The sequence below is a fragment of the Dama dama genome, chromosome 22 (genome assembly GCF_033118175.1).
Source record: "Dama dama isolate Ldn47 chromosome 22, ASM3311817v1, whole genome shotgun sequence".
Lineage (NCBI taxonomy): Eukaryota > Metazoa > Chordata > Mammalia > Artiodactyla > Cervidae > Dama > Dama dama.
The window spans coordinates 35,927,847-35,947,677 of record NC_083702.1 but is presented as its reverse complement, the minus strand read 5'-3'; the positions used below and the strand labels follow the sequence as shown (position 1 = coordinate 35,947,677).

At 39.8% G+C, this 19,831-nt stretch overlaps 1 protein-coding gene across 2 annotated transcripts in view; it reads left to right on the top strand.

Moving 5' to 3' along the window:
* The window catches only part of ITPR2 (inositol 1,4,5-trisphosphate receptor type 2), a 556,807-nt gene that overhangs the window by 203,840 nt on the left and 333,136 nt on the right, over positions 1-19,831 (top strand). For both annotated transcript variants that reach the window (XM_061125163.1, XM_061125162.1), the window contains 2 exons: positions 14,068-14,261; positions 18,333-18,462. In XM_061125163.1, the coding sequence (XP_060981146.1) occupies positions 14,068-14,261; positions 18,333-18,462 (324 nt within the window). The remainder of the gene's footprint in view (positions 1-14,067; positions 14,262-18,332; positions 18,463-19,831) is intronic.

Sequence of the window (19,831 nt, the reverse complement as noted above, 5' to 3'; positions counted from 1 at the left end):
TGCTGAGCCACATTTTGAGTTCAGGTTTCTGTCTCTTTTTCTCTAGTTCTTCACAAAACCTGACAGCCTTGCCAGCGATGTGCCTTCTGCTGCTCACTACCTTCTGTGATGATGACTTCTTCATCTGCAGGGATTCTGCTTTCTACCTTTTCCGTTTCCCGAGAAAGTTTAGTAAGGAACAGTAGGTGTTTATTAAGGAGTTTTGATATAACTTAAGGTGATTTCACAGGTCAGATCCAAAAAAAATTTTAAGCCAAATATCTTACCTTCATGAACCCTTGCTGGACTTGTCTCAGAAACAAAGTTTCAGTCACAAGTCTTAAAACTTTTACCAGCTTAAATATCTTGAAGTTGGATGTTTCTCTTCATTCCCTGCTGGTCTCTTTGTCTCTGTTTTTGGCTCTTTCTCCACATTCCTGCATAAGGATCCTCTTGAGTCACTCCTCCGTGTAATCTCTAGAGAGTAACAACGCAGTACCTCAGATTGATGCCCACAGGTCTTCATCTGCGTTAGATGTCTCTAGGTCCGTCTCTTGCTGATTCCCAGTAACATGAAACAATTTTATCCTCCAGGATCAAATACTACTGTATTTCATGTATATTTTATAACTCACTTATCTCTAGGATGAATGTATGTGACATGCTTTATATAGATATGCATGCATTTGAAGGACAAAAATATTGAGACCCTAATATTCCAAATGTATGCTTTTGCCTTTTTGTTAATGTTGAAATTTTTTTTAATGTCTGTTTTTTCTAGTAGACTTACAAAAAGACTCCATGACTTCTACAATTACTACCTAGATAATTCAATAATAAAGATTGAAATTTATTGGCTGAGGGAACTAAAGTGGGGAGAAGAACTTTGAAAATACGTTCTGTTTCTGGTTCTAGAGTTGACTTGGACCATGCCTAACATGCTTTTTTATGCATATTTGGCTTTCAAAATTATCCATTGAGTGACATGCATTTGAGGAATGTATGTAAATTATGTGTTTTGTATATTTGAATGATAAAAATATTTTTGAGACCATAACATTTCAGATTTATAATTTTTTCTTTTATTACTCATGAACTTTTAATATGGCTGCCCAAATTGCCAATGTATGGGAGATACCAAGACAAATGCCAGTTGATGTTAAAATGCTTCCTGATATTTTGTTTCTGCAATTTTAGTGATTACTTGTGTTATACCTTTTCAGGGATCTCTCACGCACCATCTCTTTTCTTCCTTTATTTTCATGATGCTGACCTTTTTTTTTTTTTTTTTTTTACAATTTTGTTTATTTCATTTTATTTATTTTTGGTTGTGTTGGGTCTTTGTTGTTGTGTGGGCTTTTTTCTAGCTATAGGCAGTGGGGGCTGCTCTCTAGTTGCCATGCATAGTCTTCTTATTGTGGTAGCTTCTCTTGTTGCAGAGCGCTGGCTCTAGGGTGAGTGGGCTTCAGTAGTTGGGGCATGTGGGCTCAGTAGTTTTGACTTCTGGGCTCTAAAGCATGGGCTCAGTAGTTGTGGTGTATAGGCGTAGTTGCTCTGCAGTGTGGGATCTTCCTGGATCAAGGATGGCACCCATGTCTCCTATACCGGCAGGTGGATTTTTTACCACTGAGCCACCAGGGAAGCCCCCATCTCTTTTTTAAATTGAAAATATAGTTGATTCACACTGTTTTGTTAGTTTCTGGTATACAGCAAAGCAATTCAGTTTTATATATATGTATACAAAACATGTGAAGAAAGCTGAGCGCTGAAGAATTGATGCTTTTGAACTGTGGTGTTGGAGAAGACTTTTTTCTTTTTTTTTTTCTTTTTTTTTATTACTATTATTTTTTTTTTCCAGTGGGTTTTGTCATACATTGATATGAATCAGCCATGGATTTACATGTATTCCCAATCCCGATCCCCCCTCCCACCTCCCTCTCCACCTGATCCCTCTGGGTCTTCCCAGTGCACCAGGCCGGAGCACTTGTCTCGTGCATCCCACCTGGGCTGGTGATCTGTTTCACCATAGATAGTATACATGCTGTTCTTTTGAAATATCCCACCCTCACATTCTCCCACAAAGTTCAAAAGTCTGTTCTGTATTTCTGTGTCTCTTTTTCTGTTCTGCATATAGGGTTATCGTTATCACCTTTCTAAATTCCATATACATGTGTCAGTATGCTGTAATGTTCTTTATCTTTCTGGCTTACTTCACTCTGTATAATGGGCTCCAGCTGACTTTTGAGAGAACCTTGGACTGCAAGGAGATCCAACCAGTCCATCCTAAAAGAACAGTCCTGGGTGTTCATTGGAAGGACTGATGCTGAAGCTGAAACTCCAATATTTTGGCCACCTCATGCGAGGAGTTGACTCATTGGAAAAGACCCTGATGCTGGGAGGGATTGGGGGCAGGAAGAGAAGGGGATGACAGAGGATGAGATGGCTGGATGGCATCACCGACTTGATGGACATGAGTTTGAGTAAACTCCGGGAGTTGGTGATGGACAGGGAGGCCTGGCGTGCTGCGATTCATGGGGTCACAAAGAGTCGGACACAACTGAGTGACTGAACTGAACTGAACATACACACACACACACACACACACATATTCTTTTTTGTATTCTTTTCTATTATGGTTTATTACCAAATACTGAATATGGTTCCCTGTGTTATATAGTAGGTCCTTGTTGTTTTTCTACTTTATATATAGTATTTGTATCTGCTAATCCCAAACTTCTAATTTATTCCTCCTTCCCCGTTTCCTCCTTGATAACTGTACATTTGTTTTCTATGTCTGCCAGTCTGTTCCTGTTTTGTAAATCAGTTCATTTGTGTCGTATTTTAGATTCCACATATAAGTGATACCATATGGTATCAGTTGTTCTCTTTCTGACTTAGTCAGTATGATAATCTCTATGCCTATCCACACTGCTGCAAATGGCATTGTTTCATTCTTTTTTTATGGCTGAGTAACATTCCACTGTATATGTGTACCACATCTTCTCTATCCATTCCTCTGTCAATGGACATTTAGGTTTAGTACACCTTCTTAACAGAATAACATGGTTGAAATAGTCCCTTACTAACTGTGTGGGTTAATAAATTTCAGAAGGATTTAATGGGTATGATGCATGCCTGATTTCTGTACTATATGAAGTCATGAAGCAACTGTATAACTTCCTTATAGTTCTCTCAGTCAGGGGTTGCTCACATAAAGTTATGATATATAAAAATGTTTTTTGTTATACTTTGTAAGTTATTTAACTCGGTAGAAGCAGAAGACTGATTCCAGGTTTATCTGTGTTTCTCTGGCATGTGTTGGAAACAAAAGAATTGTCTGTAGATTTTGAGGTTTTGGTTTTGCAAAGGTATCTGCTCCACAATGGATGAAGCACCTTTTAGTTTAGTGTGGAATTTATTCTCATTCTTTAAGCTCTAAGGTGACTGAAATCTCTGAAGTTCCCTAGGAGTAATATGAATGATTCCTGGAAGCCAGAAAGAGCTACTGACATTACCAAATTCAGTTAATAAGGCAAAATCAATACTTAGATGACCTCACAAGTGATGAGAATGACTAAAGAGGACCAGATTGTCCTCATCTTCTCTCTACTCAGTTATTTCCTCATCTTAAGTTCTCTTTGAGCCTCAATCTCTGGTCAAGAGCATTCACCAGTGACTTACAATGAAGGACCTTATTGGAACATAAATAGAGATTATACAACGTTAGTGCATAAAGGGACTGAAGAAATGATCTACACATTGTATGACCTGTAGATCTTTGTAATACCCATTGCAAATGGTCATCTCGGATCTCTTGGAATATTTGAGTGACCAAGATTTTACTGCTGCAAAAGGCAGCTCTAAATATTAGGTCTCCTTTGTTAGGTTATCCTAAAGATGCCTCCCTTTCACTTCCAAAACGCAGCTCTACTTTTGTTCCCTGGAGCCACGCTGAAATCCAGCTTCACTCCCACACATCAGTCTTTTCTGTTTGAAAATGGCCAGCCTGCCACCTGTGTGTCTCCTCACTCTGTCATCACCTGCAGTTCCTTTAACAGTTCCCTTTATGAGTCAAATAGTTTTGATCACTGCTTGGCAAGAACAGTTATTTTCTCATTTATTCTGAACACTTCACTTTGGTAATTTGGTCTAGGTGAAAATGAGTGTTTTGGATAATGATGACCTAGTATCGATTTCTGCATGTGTTCTGCTGTGTGCTCAGTTGTTTAGTTTTGTCTGACTCTTTGCGACCCTTTGGACTGTAGCCCACCAGGTTCCTCTGAGCCCTGGGATTTTTCAGGCAAGAATACTGGAATGGGTGACCATTTCCTTCTGCAGGGCATTTTCCCCACCCAGGGATTGAATCCGCATCTCTGGTGTCTCCTGCCTTGCAGGCAAATTCTTTACCTACTGAGCCACTGGGGAAGTCCTGCTATTGATTTCTACTTGAATGAAACTCAAGTTCTAGTTTGTACTCTGTTTATATCACATTTCCCCCATCATATCCTTGAGTTGGTTTTATTTGTATCTAAATGGCAGGGCATTTTATATTTTCATTTTACCCTGTTGGATTTAACCCATTAGTTTTCTTTCTTCTCATTAGTGTGGTATGTTATATTGATGGATTTGTGAATGTTGAATCATTCTTGTGAATTTGGGATGAAGCCCACTTGGCCAGGGGGCTTCTGTGATGGCTTAGTTAGTAAAGAATCTTCCTGCAGTACAGGAGACCTGGGTTCGATCTCTGGGTCAGGAAGATCCCCTGGAGAAGGGAATGGCAGCCCACTCCAGTATTCTTGCCTGAAGACTTCAATGGACAGAGCAGGCTGGTGAGCTATTGTCCATGGGGTCCCAAAGAGTCAGACATGACTGAGCGACTAATACAACTACTTGGTCATGATGTATGATCTTTTCTATGTGCTTTGGATTCAGTTTGCAACTATTTTGTTGAGAATTATTGCATCTATACTTATCAAAGATATTGGCCTATAATTTTCTTTTTTGGTGTTGTCCTTGTCTGGTTTTGGTATCAGGGTAATGGTGCCTTCATAGAATGTCTTTGGGAGTATTCCCGCCTCTTCAGTCTTCTGGAAGAATTTGAGAAGGATCAGTATAAGTTCTTCTTTGTATGTTTTGTAGAATTCACTTGTGAAGCTGTCTGGTCCTGGACTTTTGTTTGTAGGGATTTTTTTTTTTTTAATTTATTACAGATTCTATTTCACTTCTAGTGATTGGTCTATTCAAATCATCTATTTCTTCTTGATTCAATTTTGGTGTGCTATATGTTTCTAGAAAGTTGTGCATTTCTTCTAAGTTGTCAGATTTGTTGGCACATAATTAACAGTTCATAATATTCTTTTATGGTTCTTTGTGTTTCTGAGATATCAGTTGAGATTTCTCCTTTTTCATTTCTTATTTTGTTTATTTGGCTTGTCTCTCCTTTCTTCTTGGTAAGCCTGGCCAGAGGTTTTGGCTATTTTGTTTAGCCTTTCAAAAAAGCAGCTCTTGGTTTTATTGATTTTAACCCCTTAGTTTTCAACCTGTCCATGTAGTTTTGGGATTTGATGCAGTCATTTACTATATTAGTTATCCTTCCTTGTTTCACATTGTCTTTGACTTTGCAAAATACGCTCTTTCTGGGATTCTCTGGTGGCTCAGTGGTGGAGAATCCACCTGCCAATGCAGGGGACACGAGTTCGATCCCTGGTCTCAGAATATCCCACATGCTGTGGAACAGCTAAGCTGGTGAACCACAATTACTGAGCCTGTGTCTAGAGCCTGCGCTCTGCAAGGAGAGAAGCCGCAGTGTGAAGCCCACACCGCACAACTCTAGAGCAGCCCCCATTCGCTGCAACTAGGGAAAGCCCGTGCTTAGCAACGAAGACCTAGAACAGCCGTAAATAAATAAATACTCTTAAAAAGGCGTGCTCTTTCTGACTTCACCAGTCACTGACAAAATGTACTTATCTGGTGGAGGCAACAACAGAGCAGCAAGGAACTAGAGGCCCTTCAGTACTTTAACAATGGTTGATTTAACAGTACTCTGGCTAAAATCAGCTTCTAAAATCATACCTATGAAACTGTACATTATTCAGTGTATATCTCTACACTGTGATAAATCAGAGGAGTGGTTGTTTTTTGTGGTGGTGGTGAGGGGAAATGTGGAGGGAATTAACTGGGAAAGGGCACAAAAGAGCTTTCTGGATAATAGAAATGTCTGACCATCTGGATGCTTTGTGGTTTATATGGATCCTCCCTTGTCCAAACTGTTACAGCCTTTCATTTAAGGGCTGTGTATTGCACTGTATTTAATTTACAACTCAATTGTAAAAATAGTAAATCTACTTACTGCTTGCATTACTAACTGTTAAGAATTAAAGATCAGTTTGGCAAATTAAAATGAAACCTTGAGGTTTGGAATACTGAAATGACTTTGTCAGTATTTGACAGTGATGAAATTCAAAATAAGATATAGAACTCAGCCACTGTTTTGAATGAATTGCTTTTTCAATTCATCCTTTGTGTAACTCTTCTTTAGGGTGTGGGATGGGAAATAATTTTCTTCTAAGCAGTATACTTGATATTAAAAAAAAAGATGGATAATAACATTACTACACCTTAGTAACATGTTTTCAGTAGGTTTTGCTTTGCCCTATTTCTACTTGGAAAGTTGGAATCTGTCAATGGCTTATCATCATATTGTATTCACTGAGTGTTTATTCAGAATGTAAAAGATTAGGTGTCATATCATCTTCTCTGTCCATTGAGTATTCTTTACAAACCACTCCTCTGCAAGACTCCTTCTTTTAGAGGTGATGCTTTGTGTCAACCCCACCAGTGTGTTAGTGATTATGAGCTATGATTATGTGATGGATCACATACTCATTAATAAGGTGGTGACCACTGTAATAGAACATAACACAAGAGAGAATAGCTGTTTTTCAGAAGTTTAATGAAAGCATGCATGAATCCTCCGCTTTTCATTTTGAGATAATACATCACAATTATATGGTATTTTTCATGACTTTTTGGGCACATATAATTTTATTCTCACAAGAAATTGGAAACTTTTTAATTAGGATTAAGATTCTGAACATCAGGTGGTAAAATGGTTTGTGAAAGATTTACACTAATTTAAATCCTTCACCCCATTCAAAGCCTAGTTCAAAATTGTATCTCTTAGTGAGGCTGCCTTTTAGTCTCCTTACCCTAAGATAACTTTCCCAATGGAAAAAAAATGTCCTAAGCAATTTTGTATACTGTCCATGCTGTGTTATTACTATCTCATGTGCTTTGTATCTGTTCTTAAATTTGGGATGGGGGGCATGTTTTCTGTTTTCTTAGCTATACTGTAAATTTTCTGGGCATCTCTGGTGGCCAAGTGGTAAAGAACCTACCTGCCATTGCAAGAGATGTGGGTTTGATCCCTGCACTGGAAAGATCTCCTGGAGAAGGAAATGGCAACCCACACCAGTATTCTTGCCTGGGAAATCCCATGGACAGAGAGAGGAGCCTGGCAGGCTACAGTCCACGGGGTCTCAGAGTCAGACATGACTTAGTCACTAAACAACAGCAACAAGTTTTCTACTTCTCTTATGTCCTTCCACACCTCATGTCCCTAGTATAAAGCCAGGTGAACACTGACTGCTTAATAAATGCTTTCTGAACAGGGACTGCCCTTAAAATTAAATTGTGTAATGTAAACAAAATGCCACAAGTAGTGTGTGGACAATTATTTAATATTAACTAGTTGGATAAGATCACTTGAGAATAATGTGAGCAGATTCATGATATGATTAATAGTCATCCCACATTTTCAGTACACAGTTTTAATTAAGATATTTTCTTTCTGCATTTAGTAGGTTTTCTGAGTTCTAGTATAAAACCTTTGTACACTTGGAAGGTGATAGCCTTTAGTGGAGCAACGTGGTATGGAGAAAAAAATGCACATTGATGTTAATTAACCTTAATCTGTGACTTTGCCACTTGCTGCTGTATAAAATGGGATGGGTTCCCCACCTCCCTACCCTGCTGTGAATGGTGTGTGTGGCCTAGCACAGTATTAATACATGCACTGTGATATGCCCTTGATAAAGTCAGTTTCTATGATTTTGCTTTATCTCATTCTTATCTATTATACTTTTTAATAAATATGTTTTTAAGTAACATGAAATTATATATGCTTTTTGAAAAAATTTAGAAAATTAAGAAAGTGTAAAAGAAAGCAAAAAAAAAAAAAAAAACCCACTCACCTTGATGAAACTTACCCTCTATTTTAATAATACCTATTTTTAAATATAAGCCTTATAACAATTGGGCTTCCCTGATGGCTCATTGGTAAAGAATCCACTTGCAATGCAGGAGACAAGGGAGACGTGGGGCTCAATCCCTGGTTCGAGAAGAACTCCTGGAGCAGGGAATGGCAGTCCACTCCAGTATTCTTGCCTTGGAAATCCCATGGACTCAGGAGCCTGGTGGGCTACAGTTCATATCATTTTTCATAATTCATTTGTTCATCCAACTTCTTTTATTTGTGCAGTAATCTAATAAGCATTGATTGAATGACTGTAGCATGTCAGACACGGTGCCTGCTGCCAGAGATAGACTGGTAAACCAGGCAGAACCTCTGTCTTCATGGAGCTTATGTTCTTTTTTGGGGGGAGGGAAACAATAACTGCATGCACAAATATAAAACATTATGTGAGACAGTGATAATACCTTGACTGAAATGTAAAGCAGGGTCTAGAGTGATGGCAGTTCTTCTTTAAGAAGGTGATCAGAAGAGGTCTGAAGAGGTGACATTGCACCAGAAATCAGAAAGGATTTTGAGGGAGAGAGCCAGGTGACCATCTGGGGACCTCCAGGCAGAGGAATACCAAGTTCTCTCCAGTTCCAGCACATGGGTTAACACCCCGTGTGATTGACAGAGGAATCGGTAAAGCAAGTGTGGTATATAGGATGCATATACCCAAAGGAATACTACTCAGCCATAAAAATAGTGAAATAATGCCCTTTGCATCAGGGAGTCCATAGGATTGCAAAGAGTCAGACGTGGTTGAGTGACTGAACAACAATAACAATGCCATTTTCATCAACATGGATGGACCCAGAGATTATCATACTAAGTGAAGTAAGTCAGAAAGAGAAAGGCAAAGACCATATGATATCACTTATATGTGGAGTCTAAAATATGACACAAATGAATTTATCTATAATTATCTACAAGAAAATAGACTCACATAGAGAACAGACTTGGGATTGCCAAGGAGAAGAGGGGATAAGGAAGGGATAGAATTAGTAGATACAACCCATTATTTATAAAATGGACAAACAACAAGGTCCTACTGTATAGCCCTGGGAACTATATTCAATATCCTATAATAAATGATAAATGGAAAAGAATATGAAAAAGAATATATATATTTATGTATAACTGAATCACTTTGCTGTACTCTGGAAACTAATACAACGTTGTAAGTTTCAACTACACTTTAATAAAATAAAATTTAAAACTATCATTGAGCAATTAAAAAACCTATGTGGACTGTATATGTAGCTCTTATTCTTATCTGACTTTGCACTGGGAGTGCTGGTTGCTTACTTGTCTATTGGGATGCTAAATCTTAATCTTTCTTTTAATTTAGATTGATACCATGTTCCCTGTTACTCTGATTATACCACTATCTTAACTAAGGTTTTGATTTTGTGTTAATGCTTTTTGTGTGTGTGTGTGTGCATACAGAAAAGTCCTTTTAGAACCCAGACCCTAACCACTGGGAGGAAGCACTTCTCCAGGGAATGATCAAAATAGAAAACTGCTCTAGTTCTAGAGAGTGTAGGCGTATTCCAGCAAGAAGAGGTTTATAAGGAGCTGCTAAGCAGGGAGGGGAAGTAGGAAGATGTCCTGAAACATGTCTTTATGGTTTAACATCATTCTGTTTCAAATGAATTATGAAAACAGCAGATATATTTTTCCAAGTCCAGCTATAAAAATATGTTTCAGGGAAATAAGATTGGTTTCGATATTATCCATTTTTTGGCTTCCATTACTCTAAAGCATTGAGAGTTGTCTTTGGTAGGCACAAAAGAAGAAAATTGCTGTGAGCAGTTACTCACAGAACTCTTATCAGATGTATCTATTTCTCTTATAAATGCTTAGAAGATTTCAGAAATGTCTATCTGAAATCTGAACAGCTAGAAAACTCAGATGATCAGTTTTATTCTTATGTGTTCATAGGTGGGAAGTATTTTTTATTGGAAAAGTATTTGTTCATTTGACTATGTCAAATCTTAGTTGCGGCATGTGCAGTCTTCCTTGCGTCATGTGGGATCTTTTGTTGAGGTGTGCGGACTCTCTAGTTGTGACATGTGGGCTCAGTAGTTGTGATGCTGGAGCTTAGTTGTTCTGCAGCATGTGAGATCTTAGTTCTCCAACTAGGGATTGAACATGCATCCCCTGTATTGCAGGATGGACTCTTAACCACTAGACCACCAGGGAAGTCCCCAGAGAAAAGTATTTCTAACAGAAAGAGATAGCGGGTAAAGAATGACTTTAAATAAAACACCAGGGGACTACAGTAAATTTCCATCAGTCAAGTAAGATTCTGCTAAATCCCTTACACTCTCTGTAAATCCACAAAAGTGTTAAAGATTGTTGAATCCCATAGCGTGGCCAGTAATAAAGTGACTTTGGAATAAGGAAAAATTCAATTATGGTCAGCACAGTTTTAGTGTTATCTCTGGAATTGGTAATGGAAACTTGACTCATGAAAACCATCAAAGAAACAAAGCAATGAACTCTCAACCCATTTCCAGTCACCATTTCTAGTATGCATTTACTGTATTTGTCTTGCTTTGGGGGGTATTCTCTTGAGGGCATTAGGATTAGCATGCATGCTAAGTTGCTTCAGTCTGTCCGACTCTGTGCAACCCTATGCATTTGTAGCCTGCCAGGCTCCTCTGTCCATAGATCAGACCTGCGTCTCTATGTCTCCTGCATTAGCTGGCAGGCAAGTTCTTTACCACTAGCACCACCTGGGAAGCCCCAAAATACCTACACAATCATATAATGAAAGAACCTGTAAAGTCTGTCTGCTTTTGTTTCTAAGAAATTCCTTCCTTTGTAGTTTTACGTAACAAAGGTGACTCCCTTTTTCAAACCATCTCAATACACTTTGTATATAAATCCAAATTCTAGCTTCTGGGTTAATATAAAGGACATCAAAAACCTGAATTTATCCAGAGCATTTATATTATAGTATAGTAGCCTTTTCACTGGAAACTTTTCAGTAGTATTAATTAATCATGGTTGAGATGAGACATCCTAAGATTTCTTTTTTTTGCATTGTTGAAGACTAATCACCTCTGGCTTCTCTGGTAGCTCAGCTGGTAAAGAATCCACCTGCAATGCAGGAGACCCTGGTTCAATTCCTGGGTTGGGAGGATCCCTTGGAGAAGGGATAGCCTACCCACTCCAGTATTCTTGGTCATCTCTGGTGGCTCAGATGGGAAAGAATCCGCTTGCAATGTTGGAGACCTGGGATCAATCCCTGGATTGGGAAGATCCCCTGGATAAGGGGATCTGTAATTATCAGGATCAGAGACTGAGTGATTTTCACTTTCAATCACCTCTGAGTTATCTCAACAGTCTTAGAATTAAAAAAATTTTCTGTGGAAAAAAAGGAGCCTTGCTTGTCTGTGATTTATGTGGTGTTTGATTTATGTTTTCCAAGCTGTAGTAGTTCATAATGGAAGCACTTCTCATCACCACCCGGAAACTCTGGAAGACATAGCATCTTTTAATTTGCAAACTCAGCATTGGCCATACACAGAGATGTTAGGAGAGTTTTGTGGCCACCAAGTGCCTCAGGCATCTAATGATGTGTTGTCCCTGGGATGAGCCCTCCCATTTCATTGACAGCATGTGTTATCTATTATGACAGAACTGGCTTCGAGATTTTAATTGCTTGATGAGAAGATCTATATTTGGGGGGGTAAGAATTGTCTGGGCGAATGTTTTGTGTGTAACAATCGTTTGGATTAATTGGTTATTTTTCTTGCAAATCTAAATAAGGTGCAGACAATGTGGGTGCCTAGGATTTTTGTGTGAATCAAGGGTAAGAATAACAGAAGAGCCTGTTCTGTGTTGGTGGTAAGCAAGCATCATTTGGCGGCTACTACATATACATACTGGAATCGAGCCTCAGATAAATGTACTGGTTGGACATTGATGATCCAAAACTGTTGCCAGCAACCAGATCACATGCCTGGTGGGGAGATGTAGGAATGCTCAGTTGTTATGATTATTTGGGAACCACAGACAATGAAGCATTCTGCCTTGAGGTTTTTCTGATAGAAAATGAGGCTGTCTCAAATCCTTTGTCTCAAGCTTGTCCAAACTTGGAAATTATCTTTCATATATTTTTTCTTATCCCCATTTTTGGGTTTAGGCTAGCAACAGTGTAATAAAAGGTCCTAGACTCTCAGAATGAAAACCCTAATTAATTTCTGCCTGGAAGATGCCACTCTAGAAAAAAATGTTCCTTCACTGCATTCTCAAAAATGTATTCTTTCAGTACCATCCTCTTTTATGTATACTGATTTAATCTGTGGATAAGATAATGAGTTTTAAAAGGCATTTCACCTTTCAGTATACAAATAATATCAGTTACCATTGGCTTGATGGTAATTGTGGTCTGTGAACAGGACCATGAAGCTTCTCTTGAGTCATCCTTTAAATATTTTCCTTTTCTTTATTTGTTTGCCTTTCAATCCTGTAGGTATTCCCACAGTTTATGGTCTTTGCTTGGAGCTGAGGGTTTAATCTCATCCCATCTTATTTCCATTTCCCTTTCTCTTGGTTTATACCCTGAGACACTTGGGGAAAGGAACATTCTTTGCCAGATTCTTAGGTCTTTGCTTGAGGCAAAGCTCCATGAACACCCACGAAGCAAAGACCACTGTTCAGAAAAGAAAGTAGAGAGTTGTTCTTTCAAATTCTCATTTCTTGTCGTAGGGATTTAGAAGTGAGAAATAGCAGAGGAGAGGGTAAATCATAGCAGTGACAGGAGGATCCTCTGGTACAGCTGCTTGTGGTCAGTGTGAGGACTGAGTGTGTGGGCAGTTTTGGGCGTGCTTCGTGCTCAGTCCTTCAGCCATGTCTGACTCTTTTGCGACTCCATGGACTGCAGCCCGCCAGGCGCCTCTGTCCATGGGATCTCCAGGCAGGAAGACTGGAATGAGTTGCCATTCCCTTCTCCAAGGGGTCTTCCCAATCGAGGGACTGAGCCCACATCTCCTGCGTTAACAGGCAGATTCTTTCCCACTCAGCCACCAGGGAAGCCTGGGGCAGTTTTATTGGAGGACGAATGAAATGAGGAGCCAAACTCAAGATGCAGGAGAGGCAGTATGCCTTATCGAAGATGATGATTAGTAATTTGTTTCTGTAATTATCTCAAACACAGTAGCTTTTTGTGGATTTTGAATTATGATTTTTAAATTCACATTGATGAAGAAATGGATAAAATGTGCTTCTTCTCTAGAAAAGAGTTTTCCTTAAAATGAAGTTGTAAAAATCCTACTCCCAAGCTTTTTTCACAAGCATTATGAAAGCCAAGCTAAAAGTTCCTAGGCTTGAAGGTAGGATTAGGACGCTAGTCACCATTTAAGTGTTTTCCTGTAGTCTTTGTATCCTCACTTGCAACGTACTTTATGGTAGAGATTGATAACCTTTCTTCCTCGTGACTGTAAGAGTTAGTGCCTCTTGGTGTGATGGATGGTAGGACTTCCTATGTTCCAGAAGGACCTGCTTTGGATATTGTTAGAGCCATCAACAACTCACCTGCTGTGTGTCATTTGAAAGCATTTTCTGAGAAAAGTAAACTTGTATTTCTAAAATCTGTCATTCTGAAATGTGTCTGCACTATTTTAACTTGATCTGCAAGGAAAGAGCCGGAGCAGGACTGATGCTCTTCTTTCTCATCCTTAGTGCTCTTCCTGCCACATTTTCAGTCTGGCTGCGGCCAACGGATATAACAGCTGTCTCCCAAGGTGGCATGTGTGTTGACTTGTGGACTTTTCTTGTGCCAGGAAACAATGTCATGAGAACCATCCATGGGGTGGGAGAGATGATGACCCAGATGGTGCTCAGCAGAGGCTCTATCTTCCCCATGAGTGTGCCTGACATTCAGCCCAGCCTGCACCCCAGCAAGCAGGGAAGCCCCACTGATCATGAGGACGTCACCGTCATGGACACCAAGTTGAAGATCATTGAGATTTTACAGGTAAGGGCCGAATGGGAGGGAAGCAACAAGCACCTACCTGTGCCTGTTGGTTTAATGTCTTAACTTTTTGTTCCAGATCACTGTGTAAATATTCTGAAATGCTGTTGATCTAATTTTATTTCATTTAAGATAATGATAAGCCTGGGAAGAAATCTTACACTGACACTATTTAACATATTAATTACATGTGTGCATGCCTATTAAATAGTTTAATGATGATACCTAACAAATGTGGAGTGCTTTGAGGTTGACATAACTTCTTTAATATATATTTTGTCATTTAACATTGACCTTGATTTAATTTTACCTTAATTTAGGAAGGGTTTCAGAGTAGGTGAAGTTAAGATTGAATTCCAACTCTTTTTTTACTTTTAATTGAATTGGACATTTGATTCTATGTATACACATTTATCGTAGTAAGAGACTTTTTACTTTTATTAACTTAAAAGTTAATGACTGTTTTTAGCATTTTATGTAAGTGACTGTCTTGGTGTTTTTGTTTCCAAAAGGCTAGTAATAATATATGTAAATATGTTTATTCATCTATGTACTTATTTTTAATTTTGGCTGTGTGGGCTCTTAGTTGCCGTGTGTGGACTCTCTTATTACAGTGAGTAGGGGTTACTCTTCATTGCTGTTCTTGGGCTTCAGTGGTTGTGGTGCATGGGCTGAGTTGCCCCACGGCATGTGGAATCTTCCCGGACCAGGGATTGAACCCGTGTCCCCTGCATTGGTAGGAGGATCCTTAACCACTAGACCACCAGGGAAGATCAATAATATATACATTTAAAAACAATAACTTAGTCTAATACCTTTGTCTATGAAGTTAAAGGAGTAAACTGCTATTTTGTGACCAGTGGTTTAGTATGGGGTAGTAAATAAAATCACATTATTATAGCTATGAATTCTTAGCATTTTTTTTTAAGTTTGGAAAGTAGTTTTATGATACTTTAATTATAGCATTTACTCCATATTTGAAAATTGGAGCCTGGAGTTTTTGAGGATCTATTAAAGTTCTGGCTACAGTTTACTAAGTCTTTCATCCTAATTTAATGTAGACTAGCTACCAGAACTGGATTAGTTGTCCTGGAAGGATCTGTACATTTTTATTTAAAGTAATTAGATTTATAATCATAAAAAATTTCACAGTTCCGCCACAAATTCCAAAGGCTGAGTCCCGAGAAATTATTGGCAGGCCTCCCAACCCCGTGTTCACTACCCTGAGAAATCACTCAGTTGTCCTGTTCTTAACCCAAGGAAGGTGTTGATCACCTGACCTGTGGGCCTAGAGGGCTCCCAGCTTAGTCCTCATGGGACCGCCTCTGAAATACATGTCCTCACTTTAGCTCAATAACAGTTACAGATATTCTGCATTTACAAAACAGTTCATTATAGCTGAAAAATGATGAGATGGCGAAACCATGGCAGGGCAGAGCAGGACTGGCTTGCTTTTGCTGCTGCAGTTGGGTCCTCTCTGTATTTCTTGTTGAACCTCTGTTCTTGCTCCGGTTTTTGTGTGCCTGTGTCTGACGCTGATTCCCTGTGTCTGCGTTCCCCTGTGCTCCTCTTGACTGTTTCTTTTTAAGACTGTCTCTTCAAGAATTTCTTTGTAGCCACGTTCCTTAAGCAAGTCTCCTGCTTTCTTGCCAGCTGCTCTTCGTCTCCAGCCCTTCCTTTCCTTCCCCATCATTGTGTGTATTTTCTTTAAGCCTTTTTGTTTCTCTCTCATCCTCTCCCTCTGTCTGTCTTCATCCCTTGTTAACTCTTCTTCCTTTGCCTTTCTTTTTATTCTTCCCTCTCCCCCTCCGCTTCTACCTTCCATTATTTTTCACAATGAACTATATTAGAGATGAAAGTTTGAATTTTGGCTCTATTTATAGAATATAATTCTTTGAACATTAATCATCAACTGAAAGCCACTGAGTGTTTCGTTAATTTATGTTTTCATACCTTGTTCTTTACATGAAAGTGAAGTCTTAGTCGCTTAGTCGTGTTTGACTCTTGGTGACCCCATGGACTGTACCTGCCAGACTCCTCTGTCCTTGGGATATTCCAGGCAAGAATATTGGGTTAGGTTTACTATTTCCTTCTTCAGGGGATCTTCCCGACCCAGGGATCAAACTCTAGCAGGCAGATTGTTAACCGTCTGAGCCACCAGAGAAATAAATTCGCTTAAAAAAACAACTCTTCATTTTATGCACCTGCAGTCTAGCTTCTGCTCCTGCCATTCTGCTCCCCAAGCCCACTGGTCCTTTCTCAGCCCCGTCCTCCCACGATCTGTCTCCAGCTTTGAAAATCCCCTGCATAAGTGGAATCAGTTCGGCTAATAGCGGTAGTGGTGCTCAGTGCATGCTAATAAGAGTTTCTCTGGTGTCTGCTTTTCTCTCTGGATTATATGCTGTTCAGAGGCAGGTTTTATATCCCTGGCACCTTTTCCGCACTTTTGGTACCTGCCTCAGTGCCTGGCTCAACAAGTTTGTGGAGCTTGACTGAACATAGCTGACATGGAGCATGGCTGTGACCCAGGAGGAACATAAAGGTCTAGCAGAAGAGCAACAGGGAGAAGGAAGAGAGAGAGGCATTCAACTTTGGACCTGTAGCTGTAAATAATGTGTTGGGTGAGCAAAAAGGAGAAAAATTGATTTGGACTGCGGAACCAGGGAAAGCTTCATTTCAAAAGGGATTCAAACAGGACCTTGGAGGATATCTCAAAAGCTAGTAATTATGGGGTAGAGGAGAAGAATATTCAAGGTAAAGTGAACCATGAAAATAAATGTGAGGAGGTAAGAGAGACGCTGCAGGCATTCCAGCCTGTGCTGTTCAGATGGAGAAGGACCAAAAGAGAGAGAGGAAGGGGCAGGAGGGTGGGAGGAGGGAGATGGGGTTCTGACACTGCTGACTGTGGCATAGATAGTGAGAACTAGGTTTAGAGGGTACCACCAAACCCCCAGTTTTCTGAAACTTGCATGACTGTTATTGTTTGCTGTTCCAATGAGCATCTCTTAAGAGAGTGTAGGGGACACAAATAATAATTATACTGGGAGCAAAGGCTGTCCCAGGACTCTCCCAGGCAAACTGGGATGGCAGGTTGCCCTGTGTAAGTCTGCCTCTCTGTTGTTTCCCATCTCCACTCAGATAGTGACATTTACCTTTTCCTTCTTATCTCCATTATATTTTATACCACACGGGTAGCCCTCAATCATTTCCTAAGTATGTTAACAATGCTGTAGCAGGGACTGACAGCCCTATAGTTGAGACTCCGTGCTCCCACTGCGGAGGTGAGGGTTTGATTCCTGCTCGGGGAACTAAGATTCCACATGCTGTGCAGTGAAGCAAAAAACAAGTAACACCAACAAACAGTGCTATGGCAAAATATATTTAGTTTTTCCAACTCAGTCACTCTTCTTGAGGACCCTGGGCTCCAGGCACTTGCATCCTTCTCAGTGCTGGGCACAGATGGGAACCTTATTGGTACTTAGTCTCTGTCAATACATCCATTAAAAAGAACAAGGACAGTAACACAGAGCCAAAGAGAGCCAGGCAGCAGGGAGGCGTATCCCTGGTATACCGGAGGCTGTTACTTAAGCTGCCCCTCTGAAGCCTAGATCCAGGACTCCTTTTGTTACAGTCAGAATCCACACTACTGTAGCTAAAAATCTTGGCCTTTCTGTTGTGAATGAGCTCCAGCACTTTTCTTGTGGAGCCAGTGGGAACTCTGCTCAGGGTTCAGGAAATTATGTCATCATAATGTCTTCATCCCTATCTACTGGATACCCCCACCTGGAATCTTCCAAGAGTGAGCGTGGGAAGTCAAGTCATCTCCTTTTCAAAAACTGTTGAGGGATTTTACTGATATTGGCTCCTGCAAATGCCTCACTGTTCTTAGTGTTATGACTGTTTATCATGTGTGTGATGGAAGTGTTGAGTTTTCCAATAAAGTTTCGAAGTAGTTCATGTTGTGATGATGTGACATGTTGATAGTTACATTGTTCTTGCTGTCCTGTAATGAAATGAATTTTTAAACACCATGCTGACGAAAGAAACTTATGTTGTTTTTAATGTTTCTTATAGTTTATCTTGAGTGTCAGACTAGATTATAGGATCTCCTATATGCTGTCAATATATAAGAAGGAATTCGGGGAGAACAATGGAAATGCCGAAACGTCCACCAGTGGCTCTCCTGATACACTGCTGCCATCAGGTATTACCTTTGTGACAATATTTGCTCTCTGGATGATGTTTCCATGAGAACTTGAAAGTTCCTTTTTATGCTTTAAGACAAGAAGCATTTGTATGAGACAAAAATGTCCAAATAATCTCCACCAATGAAATGACGGAGCTGAGACAGAAATTAAATAACGTGTCTAGAATGGCAGGGAGGATGTTTGCTGCTGCTGGTGCTCGGTCCTTTGAATGCAGTCTCTCTTGTTATCTTCACAACTCCATAAGTTTGAGTACTCTTTATTGTGCCAGTTTACTGATCAGAAGACCAAGGTTAGAGCGGTTAAGTTACTTGCTTAAAGTTATGAAGTAGTGGAAAAGGGATTCTCTCTGAGGTCTCTCCAACTGCAGGTCTGAATCTTTTAAGAATTATGCTGTTTTGGTGAAAATCCAAGGGGATTATTTTTTTGGCTTGATCACAGAGCATGTGAAATGCATCTCTCAGGAAGAAAGGTATTTTGTAGGAGTTACCCAACTCAAGAATAAAGACATGGCATTCCCATAAAGGTCTGGATGTGGGTGTTGGTTTTACTGTGTATGTGTGTTTGTTGGTTCTTTATTACCTTGTACAGTTGTAACTTGGTACTGTTTTTCAGTTTTTCACATTTAAAGTGTATAAGAATGAAGCTACTCTCTCTGTGAGTATAGGAGCATAATGACATAAGAGCATAAAAATTATTGTAAAAATGTTGTGACTCTAGAAAGTACCTTATGAAACCTAAGAAATATTAAATCACCACTTTTTTTTTTCTGGTTAGATCAGGCCAGCCATGACAAGCTGGAAACTATATCATATTGAAGATGGAATCTATATCATTGATGATTTAGCCAGTTCACAGAACTTTTTTGCTGGGGTGGGATTTATATACAGATATGAAGCTTCTTGAGAACTACAACCACTGTGATCACATCAGGAAGCCTCTTCTTCGTGCATCAGTCGGTTTGATGGAAAGTCAGTGACTACACGTTAACTATAACGTGGATGCTAAGCCAAACGTCCTGCTCCCTGACTCATGGGTACCATCCAAGGCAGTGTGCTCTACACGTGGAGTTCAGCTCTCCTGAGCTAGAAGTCTCCCAGGCACATTTGCAGCTGTGTTGTTTTTATGCTTCTCAGAAGTGTAGAACCCCAAGGGGCTATTTCCAGGAATGAGGAGGCAGAACCAGAAAGTCTTGCTGGCGTTTGCATTGACACTAGCATAACAATTATTGGCTCTCAGAAGCCAGACTTCTGGAAAAAGGAGCTCTGTCAGTAAAAGTGTAGGAGGGGAAGTCTAGGGGCATCCCCAGAAAACCAGTCTTCTTTGATTTATCTGACCTCTTAAATCGGTTGTATTTGTATGAGGTAG